At 45.1% G+C, this 16,527-nt stretch overlaps 5 protein-coding genes across 5 annotated transcripts, besides 1 other annotated feature; 2 read left to right on the top strand and 3 right to left on the bottom strand.

Moving 5' to 3' along the window:
• The first annotated feature begins 106 nt into the window (after positions 1-106).
• TSTA_100720 (40S ribosomal protein S4) lies at positions 107-1,451 on the top strand. Its single transcript, XM_002486021.1, has 4 exons — positions 107-170; positions 274-411; positions 479-763; positions 905-1,451. The coding sequence occupies exons 1-4, from the start codon at positions 157-159 to the stop codon at positions 1,257-1,259; spliced, it is 792 nt and encodes a 263-aa protein (XP_002486066.1). The 5' UTR covers positions 107-156; the 3' UTR covers positions 1,260-1,451.
• Positions 1,452-1,589: 138 nt separating this feature from the next.
• On the bottom strand, positions 1,590-2,151 carry TSTA_100710 (ribonuclease H1, putative; the record flags this gene model as incomplete). The annotated part of the gene is made up of 2 exons (XM_002486020.1): positions 1,590-1,602; positions 1,643-2,151. The coding sequence occupies 2 exons, from the start codon at positions 2,149-2,151 to the stop codon at positions 1,590-1,592; spliced, it is 522 nt and encodes a 173-aa protein (XP_002486065.1).
• A 1,420-nt stretch (positions 2,152-3,571) lies between these two features.
• On the top strand, positions 3,572-4,433 carry TSTA_100700 (uncharacterized protein; the record flags this gene model as incomplete). The annotated part of the gene is made up of 2 exons (XM_002486019.1): positions 3,572-3,613; positions 3,660-4,433. 2 exons carry the CDS (start codon positions 3,572-3,574, stop codon positions 4,140-4,142), a joined length of 525 nt encoding a protein of 174 aa, XP_002486064.1. The 3' UTR covers positions 4,143-4,433.
• A 1,497-nt stretch (positions 4,434-5,930) lies between these two features.
• Positions 5,931-7,867, bottom strand: TSTA_100690 (uncharacterized protein; the record flags this gene model as incomplete). The annotated part of the gene is made up of 3 exons (XM_002486018.1): positions 5,931-6,424; positions 6,471-6,962; positions 7,028-7,867. The coding sequence occupies 3 exons, from the start codon at positions 7,865-7,867 to the stop codon at positions 6,089-6,091; spliced, it is 1,668 nt and encodes a 555-aa protein (XP_002486063.1). The 3' UTR covers positions 5,931-6,088.
• Positions 6,288-6,334: a microsatellite.
• A 5,838-nt stretch (positions 7,868-13,705) lies between the features above and the next one.
• Positions 13,706-14,260, bottom strand: TSTA_100680 (uncharacterized protein; the record flags this gene model as incomplete). The annotated part of the gene is made up of 2 exons (XM_002486017.1): positions 13,706-14,188; positions 14,255-14,260. 2 exons carry the CDS (start codon positions 14,258-14,260, stop codon positions 13,706-13,708), a joined length of 489 nt encoding a protein of 162 aa, XP_002486062.1.
• Positions 14,261-16,527: the final 2,267 nt, after the last annotated feature.

Below are 16,527 nucleotides of genomic sequence, written 5' to 3'. Positions count from 1 at the left end.
ACGTGACTGACACGCACCCTAATTGTCCCAATCGGGCTAGAGCAGCCCACTCGCTTAGCGAAGACTCTCCGACTTTAGTCCAACAATTTTCAGCTTCTTTTCTACCACGACCAGACTCTTCGACAACATTCAACGGTAAAGTCGACAACCGTCAAGATGCCTCGTGGACCGTAAGTCTCTGTCTTATTATTGTCATTATCGATTGGAATTGACTGCATCAATTTCATCGTCGATATCGAATTATCGAAATACGTGATGACTGACTCTCTACAGTAAGAAGCACCAAAAGCGCTTGAGCGCCCCGGCGCACTGGCTCTTGGACAAGATGTCCGGAACCTATGCTCCTCGCGCCTCTGCTGGTCCTCACAAGCTCCGTGACTGCCTTCCCTTGATCGTGTTCATCCGCAACCGGTGCGTCTCAATCCATCAAGATTTCGTCAAGTGACTTCTAGCCGGAGACATAAACTGATTTTCGCAGTCTCAAGTACGCCCTCAACGGCCGTGAAACCAAGGCCATCCTCATGCAGCGTCTTGTCCAGGTCGACGGAAAGGTCCGCACCGATCCTACTTTCCCCGCCGGTTTCATGGACGTCATCTCCATCGAAAAGACCGGCGAGAACTTCCGTCTCATCTACGATACCAAGGGCCGCTTCACTGTGCACCGCATCCAGGCCGAAGAGGCTGAATACAAGCTCGGCAAGGTCAAGCGTGTTCAGCTTGGCAAGGGCGGGATCCCATTCTTGGTTACGCACGATGCGAGAACGTGAGTTTTTTACTCCAAAAAAAGTTCTCTGCGTCATTCAGTCGTTGGACCAAGTTTTGGTTGATCGGCGGAGGATGATACAAAGAACTTGTAAGATTTGCACGCTACCGGACAAGGTTTGCTAATTTTGGGCTTTTATAGCATCCGTTACCCTGACCCCTTGATCAAGGTCAACGATACCGTCAAGATTGACCTCGCTACCGGCAAGATCACCGACTTCATCAAGTTCGATACTGGTGTGATCGCCATGGTTACCGGTGGTCGTAACATGGGTCGTGTTGGTGTCATCACCCACCGTGAGCGACACGATGGTGGTTTCAACATTGTCCACATCAAGGATGCCGTTGACAACACCTTCGCTACTCGTGAATCCAACGTCTTCGTTATTGGACAGGAGAAGCCCTGGATCTCCCTTCCCAAGGGTAAGGGTGTCAAGCTCTCTATTGCCGAGGAGCGTGACCGCCGCCGTGCCTATGCTCTTGCTCAGGGTGTTTAAACTACTGTGCTCGAGTATAAAAACAAAAATAGAATGAGGAACGAACTTGGATGATACCATTACTTTTCCAAGATTCGAGAAAAAAGGGACTGCCACCTGTCACTGACGAGTGTATGTCAAGTCGGTTCAGGAAGATTTGTTTTTCTTGAGAAATAGAGAAATCGATCGAATTGACGAGTTAATGACCCCCCCAACCGAGACAGTCACGTTGCGAACTGTTGTAGCGTGACAATGCTAATTATTCCTTCCATCTGTTCATCTCTCTTCTGTATGTTCTGAGTAGTTTGATGTTGTAGTTACATGGTATGTAAGTCTGTACCCTATCTGCTCTCACGTAAGATCCCTGCTGTCATTACCATCCATCATCAGAAGAAGACTCATACGCGTACTTTCTCTGCTCCTCGATCTCGTCCAACTCCTTATTACACCATTTATCAGCCACCTCATTCCTCTCCCGCGGTATCCACGTATAAGTAACCCTCCCTTCCTCGTTAAGATCATCATCCAATCCCGACGCCTCCCTAATCAAATCCTGATTCGCAACCGGATTGCCAGCCGAATTAATATACCCATTTCTTTCCCACTTATAGATCCACTCATTCATACAATTGACCGCATATTTCGAATCTGAGAATATTTCCAGTTCAAGGTAGGGGTTCCCGTCGAGTTCGCGGTATTTCTCGACTGCGATTTCGAGTGCTATGATGATGGCGGTGATTTCGGCGCGTTGGTTGGTGGGTGGATCGCCGTCGGGGCTTTCGTTGACGACCCGCGTGAAGCAGTTGTAGTTCCCTGAGCGGTGTTGGATGCAGGCTGCTGCGGCGGCGATGGAGCCTGGTTGGCCGTTGCCTCTGCAGCCGCCGTCGACGTAGATTTTCATTGTGTAGACCATTTTTGTGGTGCTCTTCGGTTTAGAGTGGTTAGGCTTTGCGGGTGGTCAACTGAGCGGGATATGGATGGGTGGGTTGTAGAAGCCTAGTAAGTGCTCTGTTCACATGCAAGAAAAGATGGGTTTTTGAGATGACACAGGATTGTGTCCCATGCGAGGAGATAGACTGATAGAGAGACAAAGAATACGGAGTAGACTCCTCATACAAAGAGCCGAGAAATGGATAGGAGTTGAACGTAGGGAGCGGAATTGATAAAATTGATAGGTCTATTTAGACGGAAGGGCCGGTATCATTGCCCCTAAGATAGGGACCATCCATGGAATATATGAACTTCATTGACAAAGCCTTTTTGTAGACATGTGTTAAGGATCGCTTTCGCTCCAACCCTAACTTGGAACTTGCCGCTCGGGAATAACTTCTTATTGTTCTCTGTTCTTTCTTACTTGCTACATGTAGTGCCTTATTTCCATTGTTTCCTTGTTACATTGAACGAGCACAGCCTCACTGTTCTTTGTTCGACGGTATCTGTTATGCCAGTTTGGAAGCCCTACGATGTGCTGGATGAAGCTTATAAGGAGCTCATCCCGCCCATCCAGTTCTTCCTAGGGATCAGCAGTCCTCTTTTTCTTCTTTCGCGTGCTTCTTTCGACTTTCAACTTTCTAGTTTTAGTTAGTTTTTGCTAATCTGTCTACGTTCCCAACTCAGTTCCTTACAACATGGGAATAGCTTCATTGTCATTCTTTAGGTTTGTTTCTATGGTTCGGCTTGGTTGCCTCAGGCATATGACAATATTCTAAACTACCTATTCAAGTAGGTGAGTGAGTGAGGGTTTAAATGTTGACTGAATACGTGTTTCATGTAGTCATCTCGCATACACGAACAATACTATTGTTATAGTCATCATCCGTGGATTAATGCGACTTTGGTTCCTGATGAACCTGTTGGATTGTATGTAACAAACTTTAGCGGTATGTCTCAACGTATCAAAGTATATATGCAAAATATATTGAATCCTTGATCCTTGTTGTTGTGTTCTAAGTACAGTACAGGTGATGTCTTTCACCCCCTATTCGGTGGATCCCTCTCCGTGTGGCTCGCTCTGATTGGCCGATAGATTACATCTATATGATTGGCTGGATCAGCTTAGCTAACCCAACAGAACCTGGCAATCGGGATTGGTGCATATAACTAACTTCTTAACTTATCCCTACTGTATTACATTAGAAGGTCAGTCTCGGGGGTCCAAGGATGTCTATGTTGGTTCCACTGAAAATAGTTAGGAATTACATGCTATGGTATGAGTTGACCTTCTGTCATGAATGGAGAGTCTAATAACGTGATATTGTCTCCAGCTTTGAACATCATATATATTATACGATGTCCCCCAATCCTACAGATCTGGAGTAGAGTGTGCCAAAGCGATGCCCCTGTCCGTCAGTCAGGGATTAATGAAACCACTAAGAGTTAGGACGGAGGGGTAATTCGTACATGAGCTACTGCTTGAATTAGAATACCTCAGCGAAACCTGATCCTTTGAAGAGGAGGACAACGGCATGCATGGCAGTTCCTCCTCCGGAGATTCACTCTAAAACCTTCCCTCTCACCCTGAAACTACGAACCACACCACCAGACTGGTATCATAAACCACGTAAATCGCCACCATTAACCGAATCTCTCCCCGCACCCACAGGTCCATACTTCTTCTATGGCACATTAACTGACCCGTACCTGGTCTCGGAGATCCTGGGATTAGATCACGAACCTGCCTTCCGCCCGGCTTATATTGTTGGCTACAAATGCAAACTATGGGGTCAGTATCCTGCTCTCCTCGATGCCGCGCCTGACTCGATTGTCAAAGGGGCAGTTTATCATGTTTCCACAGCTGAGGACGCGAAGAAACCGGCTGCTTATGAAACGAGTAATTATAGGCTAGAGAACTGCTGGATTGAGTATATGGATGGAGAGCCGGCGCGAGAGATGGTTTACGTTTAAGTTTGTTGGAGACTTTGACAGTCTTAGGGAGGGTCGGTTTGATTTGAGGGTCTGGTTGGAACGGATGGGGAGGACTGCAGCACTTGAGAAGTTGGAGGATAGAGTGATAAACCAGGGCATGGAATTTAGACATCCGTCGGATTGATTTGGTCCCAACTCTGAGTTCTGTGAGCAGGTGGATTGGTATTTGACCATGTCTGTAGCAGTGTTCTCCTTGACTAAGCAAGTTCCAACCAGACCTTTTGCAGTAATAGTCTGCACGATATGATTGCATACAAGGTACGAGAGGTATGAGGCTCTAAATGAACTATAATTCATCTTCCGCCTGGGACAATGTATTAGTTGCAGTCCATCCAGCAGACTCCCAAGACAATAAGATCTGAACTTGACCTCCAATTCTTCGTGTAGATAGGTATGACCGACCGATTCGTAATGAAGGTCGCAATGCCGACGGATTTCGTCGGCGGTTTAAGCTACGTGAGAATGTGACTTCAATGATAGCCATGTCAGTTCGAATGACATTAATATCTCCGCTGGAATGTACATCGGAGCAGTTGGATATCTTCAAATTGCGGCTGACTGACTGCTACTCCGAAGATTACAAGACGTTACGATCAAGGAGCTGATCAGGTCGTTTCCGAGGTCCATATGTACGCTAATACCAAGCCAATACAGCACATATAACCCATATCATGATAAAGATGAACACACTACAACAGATTCATCTAATTCACTATCATCTCCTTACATTATCCCGAGTAATACCATTGGCCCACCAGGAACTACCTGGATTCTATGTACCTACGATCTAGACCAATCCGTAACGCACCCCTACTCCGTAGATCCCTGTCAGCCTTTAAAACACATACATACATCTACATATCACAAAAAGTTCATAGGATACATTCAACCAATCAATTACATCCATTCCATTAGAATACCTACCCGATCAATACCCCAATTCCCAATCGATCTGAATCACCGTCTTGATAGTAGCCAATGGTTTTGAAATGTGAATGACAGGGCTGGAAAATGTATTCCAGTGAATGTGCCCGGCTGTGTGAACTGGGTTGATTAGTTGATTAGTTTCCGGATTCGCGTTTGGGTATGCTATTTGTATTTGATAGAGATGCAGGCAGGAGTGCCTGATGGCTCTGCGAGAGGGACTGATGGACTTGGAATATGTCTGACAGGTTGAAATGTAGATACACTAACACACAGATATATCCATTGACTAGGTCTCATGCTGTATGGCGTAAACTGGGTATATTGCATCTGTGTCCAGGTTCAGTGATCGGGTATGATGATCAATGACCTGCTGGCGCTTATAGCGGCATTCAGCAGAAGATGTATACATTCTGACTGGACATCCATGGATCCAAGGTGTTCAAACCCAATTCTGAAGTACTCAAATAAGCAACTAAGTATCAAAAGATGACTCAAAACGACCGCATCGCTGCATGTATCTAATATACCAAGACAACCACCAACACGAACAACTGCACAATTGCGCAGGGATATCTATAATATAATCAGACTCAACGCCATAAGCACCCAAGCGCATAAACAAGTAAGCAACTAACTCGAACAAAAACGGCAAACAATCTACCATATCGTGATTCGCATCTTGATCCTCTCTATATAAATGAATGGTTTAAGCAACACCCCCAGGCAATGATTATAAACGACGCAATTCAGACGACTAGTAGAGCAAAAAACACCCGTGAAAAATTAAATTCAAGCCCAAAACATGTGTCAGTTGTAATCAGCCAGATTGGAAATGCACGGAACACCTAAAACAACATTCGGATAGTATCAGACAGGTTGGAAAGCGATCACGGATCAAGCTAGTTGTGTTCAAATGAGTTGTATGATTATACATTATAAGAAGAGAAGAATAGACCGAAAAGGAAACGATTGGGTGGTTAGGTAGGTTAGGTAGACACCTATGTAGTGCCAAACAACTCATCAAGAGCCGTCACGCCGTGTTGTCGATATTCGACTATGTGTGGTAAGAGGAATGGTATGCCCGGTGTAACTTTCATTGCATGTCGGTATGAGGCGTAGTTATTGGATGGGTCTGCTATGTAGGATACATTCGGTGGTGTGAGAGAGTAGATGTTGACTGTTTGAATTTCGGGCTGAGTGGTGGTGGTGGTGGTGGTAGTGGTGGTGGAAGTGGTGGTAGTGGTTGGATTGACCCAGAGGAAGTTTATGCTGATGTGTTGGAGGCCTTGGATTAGAGCTAGAGTCGAGTTATAATTTCGCATGTTATGGAGGATCTATCCTGTTAGCTGAGCTTTGTGTATAAGGTAAGGTAGTACTCACCTGAATGCATTCCTGTATAAACTGTACAAAATCCGGCATGGCAGTACAACACTCCCTAACAGCCATGACCAAATCACCCCATCGCGCATGGAGCATATCAGGGATTGTATTCTGATCATCCGTGAGCGCTTCGCGCGACAACTGCCCAAACAGCTGATTATCAGCCCTCGTCAAAGACCTTGCCAAGTCTGTGGGTGACAAAGCCTTCAATAACTCATCTAGATATTTTGCTCGTGTGTCCAGTCTCTTGTTCCAGTCCACCTTGGGGACATGGATGTACGTCTGTCGAAATCGGATAGCGATGACACTGAGCTTTTTCAGAATAGAGACCAGATTGGCGGGATATTTCTGAAACAAGTCTTGTATAGGGCCGGCAATGAAGTCAAGACTGGACTTGTTGGATAATTTGGGGGTTTCTCCTTTTGCGTCTGGGAAATGACTAAGACATTGCACAACAGCCTTGTGGGCAAAGGGGCTTTTTTGCCGAAGGAGCTGAGATCGTCAGTACAAAGTATCCTCAGGGGCAGGGGCAGGGGCAGGGGGGGGGGGGGGGTTACCTTCTCGACTTCCCGATACTTGGGGATCTCATATCGATAAGCCTGTAAATGATTCAAAAGAATAATATACAACGCATTATGCTGCAGAAAGAACCAATCTGCCTCAGCCGCCGGAAACCCCAACGAGCATCTCACCCACGCTTCAAATGGCACGGCTTTGAAATGCATTTGACTCTCAACCTCAATCTCCTCCGCAATAGCAGCCGGTCCCGGCCCTCGAAGAACTTGCGATGGATACCAACTCCACTGCAAATTCATAGATATGGTCGTTGGCTGACATCGTCGCAGAATCTCCTCCACTTTTTGATTCTGCGTCAAGCCAGGGATGAACTGTGATTCATATGGTGGTAATAAAGAGGTCAGAAACGTATCGAGAACACTATAACTCCGTCGTAGAAGTATCTGGCGCGGTTGATTGTTGTCGTGGAAGAAGCCGAATCGAATGACTAGACTGATTTGGCGCACATCGAAACTCCATAGCACTGTTTCAGCATCACCTTCCCACCAGCGCTGGTGAAGATGTTGCACGCTGGGAGTTTCGGATATGGCGTTGAATAGTAACGGGTAAGTTTGTAGTTGATTATTCATATTCATGGTCGTTTCGCTTTCATTTCCACCCTCTTGATTTGTTGATGATGCTCCAGCAGCATTAAAAGAAGCTTCGTAGTGACTTGCAGCTGGTGTAGTGGTAACTGTGATATAATTCCCAGATAAATCAGGAACTAACCCAGAAGAACCAGGAGAATAAATCTGAGAAGCAATATCCCCTAAATCTGCTGAAGTCGAAGTCGGGATCGACATTGGATGAAAAGCCCACGAATCATCTGGAGTTGCCGTCATTATACTTGCACACACCACCAATCGATTACTCTGATGAAAAAGAAATACGCAAACCGTTGAAAAGGAGCGTTTCCCTAATCGAGAGGGTCTCGGCAAATGGCAGCTTTGTCTGACGGTGGACGATTTCAGGAGTCAAGACATTGCGTCACCATTGGTCTAGTTCGAGGCATGACAGACCGGGCTTGGTTTTGATCAAAATTTGCTAGTACGTAGCTGAGAAAAAAACGGTAATCTTCGCGTGCCGGTTGGATTTCAAATGTTGATGTATGTATGTATTGCTGTCTAGCGGCAGTGCTCAGAGTTTTGGCCAACGAACCGGTGAGAGTCTTGAGAGAGATGCGTTGTGCACTTGCGCAGTAGTGGTGGCGGCCAAGGTCTAGACAACTCGCTGCCTTTGAAATGATATGAAGTGAGTTACCTATTCGTTACCAGGGGCGGTGCAGCCAGCTGCATGTATATAGAGACCTGGCGAAAGAGGACTAGAATCTGCGGAACAGCTGGTAGACCTCGCACAACAGGTGGTATACACCGGAGGTACCGGCTGTCCGTACTTTGGAATATGTAGTCAAGTGGACGAATGCAAAAGAAAGCTACAGGCAGAGCAATAGTATTTGTTCGCCACGCGTAGTTCTGGGTTCTGACGAAGGCGAACAGCAAGAGGTTTTTTTCTTGTTTCTCCTCTTAAGCCACTTAGATCCAAGAGCATACCATATGCTAAATGGTTGGAGGGGTGGACGCGCACCTTATCTGCCGAGTGTAAGCTCCACTAAACGGCAGTACCTCAGCGTGAGCTCCAATTGAGTCATAGAACTAGGCGATGAACATTCCCATTCGGAGAGACCGTCCTGGGAGGGTAAAGTAGACTAAAAAGTAAGAAAATCAGGCCCGAGAGAGAGGGACATTTTTTCTCCTCGGTGGGTACTAGGTACAGTAGGGCAGCTTCGGTATATGTACGGGACTAACACCCAGTTTTAGGGCTAGTATTGACGTAAGGTATGGATCCCGGTTTCTGGATCAACTGGACTAAGCCTAGAGTGTATATCGAAGACTTGTCACGCGGTTTGCCAGAGATCGCAGGAAGTAGTTATCCTTGGTAGACTAACTATGATATACCGGTATGGTATTGTACGGTAAGATACGTATGACCCGAGTCGCTGGTTCCGAAATCTCTTGTTTTTGACCCACCCATCTTTATTCATGACTTAATCTGATGTTTATCAATACCCAAGATCAGTAGAGATTTGATAACGGGCAGATGGAATACTTTGCCAACCAAGTAAGCAGTCGACTATGGTATGTCATCGTACGTCTCGATACTTGATTACGCCGAGTCTGCGAGGAATCCGTACCTTTGTAGTGCAACAACTCCGTACTACCGCCTGACTGACCCGCCTTTTATGATCTTGGCAAGTATTTTTATCCTCGTAAGTACATTAGCTCAGACGGTCGCTGTTCGCTAGTTTGAAACGCCCTTGTTTGAATCAGTAATGGACTTACATCCTTATACCGCTGGTAAATTTGCGATTGGACCGCTTGTTTTTATCAAATCTCGAGTACTACTTCCTACTTTATTTCTTAGCGTCCATTATCTATTCGAATTCTTTTGCTCAGTTTGTAGCCCTTAGAACCGGACCTGCATAAACCCGAGTAGGTCAAAAAACGGCCTGTCGTCGCCCACCATGTAATTTAAAAGAAAACAGGAAAAAAGAAATGCGACCGTGAACGTTCAGAGGTGGAGAGAGGCGGTCAAGCAATAAATACGTAGCCAGCTTGCAGGTGAGTTGAGCAACAGATGTGCATAATCCTCATGACAGCAGACCGCCATTGTGAGAGGCGAGATGACTGAACAACTGTTCTATCAAGGGCAAGGAACCTTGCACAAGAGAATCGAATGAAGAACCGGTGAACGCATTGAATCGAAGGTTGTCGTCATACTAGCCATGTCCTGGCTCTGATGATGTAGATTCATTGTATTTGTACAGGATGATCTATATCACCTTCTTTGTCTCTTTTACCCCATGATTGTTTGAAGATTATGCACGGAGTATATCATACAATCAATACAAGATCCGATGATGCCTTACAAACTTACGAAGAAATCAATTAATCTTCTCAGCGGATGTGGCTGCTCCATGTTCCCACCCGTACAAAAATTTACCAGTACATGTATGTAGTGGACGGACGTTCTTACTGCGCAGTATTTTTCTTTTCTTTTCTTCCACATCTTTCTTTATCTAAAGCACGTGGCTATCCATTCTCCAGTTTTCATGATTTATACGTACAACTGGTTTGTGCGATTATTATTGATTGCGACAACAAACTCCCTCGAAAACTCCCAAATGACAGGTCTGCTGCCCAAACATATTAAATATTTCCATAATAGTTGCTGATCATCGGGTCTATCTTAAAACCTGTGAAGGGTTTGAGTTTGTCTAAACTGAAAAAAGTGGTATTTGTAACCCTCCCTGCCTTGACGGCCTGACGGCCAGAGTAAGGTCTGATTCGTCTGGAATTGAGTTGTGTCCGATTCATATATTAAACGCATAACGATGAAGATTTAATATTGCGATACCGATTGATTATCCTGCATTAGGGTACTACTACACATGTATGGTATTTGTTAAGTACCGCCTCGAAATCCCCGAATTGGTTCTTAGAGACCTTCCTACTTTGCTTGTGCATTCGTCTGAGTCTTTCAGCATTTTCCTCTTTTTCTTTTTTTGAGTTTTGCGTTTTAGAGTTTCTGTTTCATTATTCCTTCTACTAACTTTAGTAGGCTGCCGAGTAAATAGGGGCGGGGGGAGGGGTAGGAAATCGGCGAGTTACCCGTCCCAACTCCAGAGAGTCGGGTATGAGCCTTGTCGGTTGGATCCGGATGGGAAATCAATCGTAATAAGATTCATCAGCACGTGTGGAGTTGCGAGTATGATACTCCTGTCAGTTGGGTATAGAAAGTATAAGATGGACAATCTATGAAACAACACCATTTTCAATAGAAAAGTGTGGTTAAGCAAGTCGAGCAGGATTTGTCGATCACAGGTAAACGTTCCGTCTTTAGAGCGCTACTCTTACCGGATGAGGAAGCCAGATAAGGTATGTTCTCTATCCTAAGAACGGCACAGCACATATACGGGCTATGCCTATGGTATTTATCGAGATATAAGTTGAAATCGGTCTGACTCATGAAACAAAATAATTAACTATCTTGCCACGTTTTTCATCTCATCGTCAAGATTTGGAAACATGCAAGATACCCGAGTTTGGTACCGTAGGAACGGTCCGTCGTTAGCCGCTCGGTGCCGTGTACCATACCGTATCGTACCGATTTTATTGCCTGGTTGGTACTAGACCGGGTCTTGGAATGAAATAAATGAATCATTGATAGGTAAACAGCTCCATCAAATGCAAGATTCAATACACGATGGAGCCGATTAATACAATTGATGGCAAAAAGTAAGCAGCCATCCAGTCATAGACCCATATTTAGGTAACATAGGTAACTCCCATTCCAGCTGAAATAATATACAGAAAACTGAGTTTATCATTAACCTTTCTGAGTCAGCGAGACTCATCTTCCAAGGCCCAATCAATGCAAAATACGCGTCAACTCAGGAACAGGCTTAGCGGGTGGCGAGGACGGTCACTGGCAACTTAGCATGTCGCCGAATCAGCCACAAATTACTCTCCCCTTTCAAAGCTTCCCGATTGTTACTTTATTTGGGAAAAAATATAAAGTTGGAAAGCGGCTGGAATTTCATGGACAGTTGACTTTTCATGGAGTATGAGGCAAATTAACAGTCAATCATATAGGTAGGCAGGCAGTAGAGCCACATTTCAGCTCTCTCCGTTCCTTTGATGCCCACAATTGGAGATGCCATATTTCCAGGGATGACGACTGAGATTACGACGTTTTCTTGTCTATGTCTGTTTAGCATGTGATGACCATGTCTACATACGACAATCGCTCAACAAAGATCTTCAAACCAAGCATAAAGAGTACGATCCTAGCTAGGGCTACTCAGTCTCTGCAATGGCCTTTAATGCTATATATAGCGCTCCCTACTATGTACTCGTACTGCCCAAAAGGGCCAAGTATTCCAACATAAACAAAGCGAGTAGTTGGATATAGTTGCGTGCCAACTTTCTCGGCAGTTGATCATGCTGTCCCTTCTCCACAGCCAAATCACTACGTACAACAATCCGGAGATGCCTCGGTATTGTTGTTTGAAATAGATAAGATTAATACGTAGTAATTGCAACATTCCATCTCGACTAATTGCCTCATTACCAACAGTGGACTGAATACATTACAGTCACCATTCTATAGATCAGTCTCATATGACTTCATAGTATATCGTATCAACAATACAATTCATTACCTTGCCTCAAACTCTAACAGAGCCGAGATCCTACGTACTGTCACTATTATTGTGCCATCTTCAGCTAACTAGGTTAGTCTGTTCCCAGGAACTCGGTTACTGGGAATCCGACCCCAACATCTAGGAGATCAAAGCGCTCACCTTTTAAATACTCCGGATAGATTCATACCCCGTCCGAGCCCCTTGACATCTGAGCCTGAACCGTATCATTGGGATTTTGGGCGTTGATTTGAGTGATATGTTAATTGATTTGCGGGGATCGTCAGAAGTTAGCTACATGGTGCATTATCAGTTTGGAGTTTTAGTCGAATCGAACCGGACAACATCAGTACCTGTTGATTATCTAACTGACTAGTTGGAAGGTTGGTCAACTTCGTACGATATCTATCAACTATGGAGGTATCGCAAGTAGTGAGACGCTTATGGCCATATGCTCAATCACTACGTAGTCATGAGTACTCGTGGTCACAACGAGGCAAAGAATTCTTAATTAAAAAGTGATAGCTCACATTCCCTCCCCCAGAAAATTGACCTCTCATTGATAATCTCCCGCCACGTTATTTACAGTATGTGCCAAGACAAATTTTTCATTTTGACTCGTCGAAGAAGAGTCCTTTGGCCCCCTTAATTGACGGTTGGCTTACTCATTCCTTGCTTGTGGCGATGAATCGATTGTATTTCCTGTCTAGATGCTGATTCCTATTATATACCGGATTTTGTTGGGCTAGCCAACCAGACCAAAAAGCTGCGCGAATACTAGACGACCTCGTATAGTAATATATAGTTAGGAGCGAGGATCACATGGCGGGAGGTGATAGTCCGGAGGAATTGAGTGTCCCCAAAGACTTTCCTCGGACCACCATTGAAAGTATCCATGGTTTTATCAATGGCGCCATCGCTCCCCAACATCCGAAACACTTTGACTTCTCTGTCTGGCCATACCGTATACATCTGGTATAAGCTCGACGCTCCACGTTGTGATTCCACCACATTTCTGTCTGAATCACAATGGAAGCGCTGAAGACTGAGGAAAATGCTTCCAGCTCCACTAGGGATGAACAAGATAGACGGAGTTGTAGCCTCTGAGAAGGTCTTTTGTATACCATCGTAACGCAGGCGATTGATTTGAAACTCATTCTTGATAGTTTGCTAGATAATGTTCCAGCTTTGCAGCTGGTTGCATAACCGGCTTCCAGCGCTACCGTTGGAACTTGTCCTTCTTGCCATGCTGGTATCCATGCCCGGTCGGCTTGTTTTTTAATTCGATCATCGCCATCGATGCGGGTAGCGTAGCTCCTAGATAGGATATTTGGCGTCTGGCCTTCATTTGAACGGGAAGACTCGGAAGCATGGCTTCGAATTGGCAAGCATCTTCTTCGCGGATCTGGTTATGCAACCTTAGGATGAGGATTTTAAGTGGTAGAGGTTATCCAGACGGCCGGGCAGCTGTTCGTCAAGTTCATAAATCGTAGGAAGCAGCTGTGGACGACAATCTTTTCACCTGAATAGGTTTCATTGCGTAACGGATTATCTTAAGCAAAGCTTTGACACGCGAAGCTTCTTTGAGTTTGTCGTTCGCGATCTTCTTAAGCTCCTCGATCCATTCCTTGCGAGATTGTCCTGATTCGCTTTTGTGCATACTAACGAGATGAACCACAAAATGCTCTGGATCCTCCCCAATTTCTAAATTGCCAGTGATATCGTCATCAATAGAATTTGCGCGTGCTCCCGGGATACTGTGTGCAGCATGCGGCTGTGCTTTGACAGCAAAGTCGAGTGCTGTAGCAGTCTCAGAAGTCGGGTGATACTTCGCAATAGCTGCTAGAGCGTTCTCGTACTTCCTGGTAGCATTTGCAGCGTCACAGAATCCGGTACCATTCAGGTTGAACTTTGTATCTTTGTTGATAACTCCGAGATATGAAAGGTCTTGCGCGGAGCACAGCTATCCAGAAAAGGTAGAGGTCCCCAGCCACCCATAAGACTAATTGATGACCTTTATTAGCCTCACTTCCATATCTAGTATATCAGAGGCGTAAAATGGCACCTTTCCTCTCCGGTGGGACTGCGATTCAGACACGAACTCGCCGACAGGTGGAGCATCTTGTGTCGTATATTTGGCCGCAGTCCACAACGCGACTGCAGCAATTAATCGGGTTTTGTCTTGACCTGTTTTATTTGACTCGAGATACACATCAACAATGTGTATAGCTAGAAATCAAATCCCTTCAAGAATGAAGTTCTGCTTTTTGAAATCTGCAGTTTTGGTCTCTCTCCAATCAAGCTATGGACGTAGATTGCACATCTCCTTCGTCGAGTACGAAGGTATCCGTTAATGTGCACAGTATTCTCGCAAATTTGGCTCTGTATCATCGAGTTAGTTTACAAGCAGAACTGATTAATGTGCTATAAAATTTGACACACATTCGAATCCAACATATAAGTGAATCCATCACTCTCCCAAACGGGAGCGCTGGTGAAGAGCGATCTTGAGAGACGAGCGTCTCGCGCAAGAAATACGTGACGGAAGATTCTTGGGGATGAGTCTGTATGTACGAGCCCTTAAAGATCGTGTTTTGAGTGCGTCGCTGGCAATAGCTAAAATAACCGCTGTATAGATGTTGCCAGCCATAGTATGTCTAATAAATCACTCAAATTGCCAACCCCATAACGGGCCTCATTTTTGATCGAATGGACTAATTTCCGATTTCTCAGATGTGACGCCTGGTACAGCCTTAAAACAGAATTGACCGGGCTTAGGGCCATTTCCATCCTGGTATTCGCGCAGCTCCTGTTTGAACTTATGCATAGCACGATGTTCGGAAGTTTAGCCTCCACAAGATTTTCGAGAGGCATCTAACAATTAATAATAAGTCTTAGCTCACCATGGGAAATAATGCCACTTACCATGTATTCTTGCTCTCACTCCTTTCAAAATTGACATAGTTCATACCGTCGTATCTTTCTCGCCCACAACTTGAGTGAGCAACGTTGACCCTACTACTGAGCAGACTCAGTATTTTCCATCAGTAGTTCCATTCGTATGTCGATAGAGTCAGAACTCAGAAAGCGGCCCAGACGCAGAGAAGATGGCAGAGGTTCGAGAATGAATGTCGAACAGGGCCTTACACTAACGATGCTGGTGGTGGTATTAGCTGCTAGTCTTGTTTCTCCTTTGGAGCCATTTTGGCAAGTGTTGGTTTAACTACGTCCTGGATCACGAAACGCAGGAATAATTAGTTAGGCTATTCCAATCAAGCCAGTGAGCCTGGTAATATAGCTGATTCCTAGTTCAGAGTGAGATGATGATTTATTACGCCCGGAGGGACTAACCCTATAGGGCACTAGCGCGCTAGATATATACAACTCATGTGTTTCCGACCTCTCCTCCTACAAGCCCCTGCTTTTTCTGCTTCAACGTGTTTATCTTGGTATCTGAACTTAAGGCCTTCTTGGCCTGTGGTTTCCAACTTCTTATGTATTAAAAAGAATTGATAGACCGGCTTAAAGGCTGTCTTCTTTAAGTGTGCAGCGTCCTATCCTTAGCAACTGCAGCAGTATCTATCATATGTGAGGGTAGGAATAGTTGGTTAATGCTGGCTTTGCTGTGATTGACTTGTTTCTTGTTCCTGTTCTGTGTTGAGTCTTCCTATTGATATTGCATATCTGATTGTTGTTCGTACTACTTTGATATCTAGTCACTATCACTCAGGATTAGACTATATCTTTCCTCCAAGGTAGAGTCTCACATATTCTTTGCTGGGCGCTAGTACGCGGATAAACTAGTTATCCCGTTCCGATGGTGCGTCGATAGCCCTAACCCTAAGAAGTTCGAAGGATCCGGATACTCAAAAGTCAGAATCGGATAGGGGTTGATAAGCCAGTTTGAAATTTCACTTGCATTTTGGAAAGACTACTTGCTATGAACGAAATAAAAATTAATGGAAGGCACCTCTGCCAAATGAGTCCCAGAAAGAAGCAAGTGCTATTTCATACGCTCCCTAGGATATTCCCCTGAATTCACAGCCAAGACTCGAGGTACTCGACCATCTCGGTCTGGTAGATGAAGGCTGGAATCGGCCAGACGCGGAAATAATAGCATACTGGCAGGAAGTCAAGATATCGGGAAGAAGAACTCATTCTCAACATTGACAATATGACTGCAGAATACGGTCCTCCATCTGAAGCTCGGCCTTTTCGGGCTATGATGATAGGCATTGAATAGACCGAGCAGCTGATCCGGCATCCCGAAAATGTAGACCTGCACTCCCAGTATATGAGGAA

The sequence above is a fragment of the Talaromyces stipitatus genome, genomic scaffold (genome assembly GCF_000003125.1).
Source record: "Talaromyces stipitatus ATCC 10500 scf_1105507295511 genomic scaffold, whole genome shotgun sequence".
NCBI lineage: Eukaryota > Fungi > Ascomycota > Eurotiomycetes > Eurotiales > Trichocomaceae > Talaromyces > Talaromyces stipitatus.
Note: the sequence above shows the minus strand (reverse complement) of the source record. Positions and strands in the feature narration are given on the sequence as shown.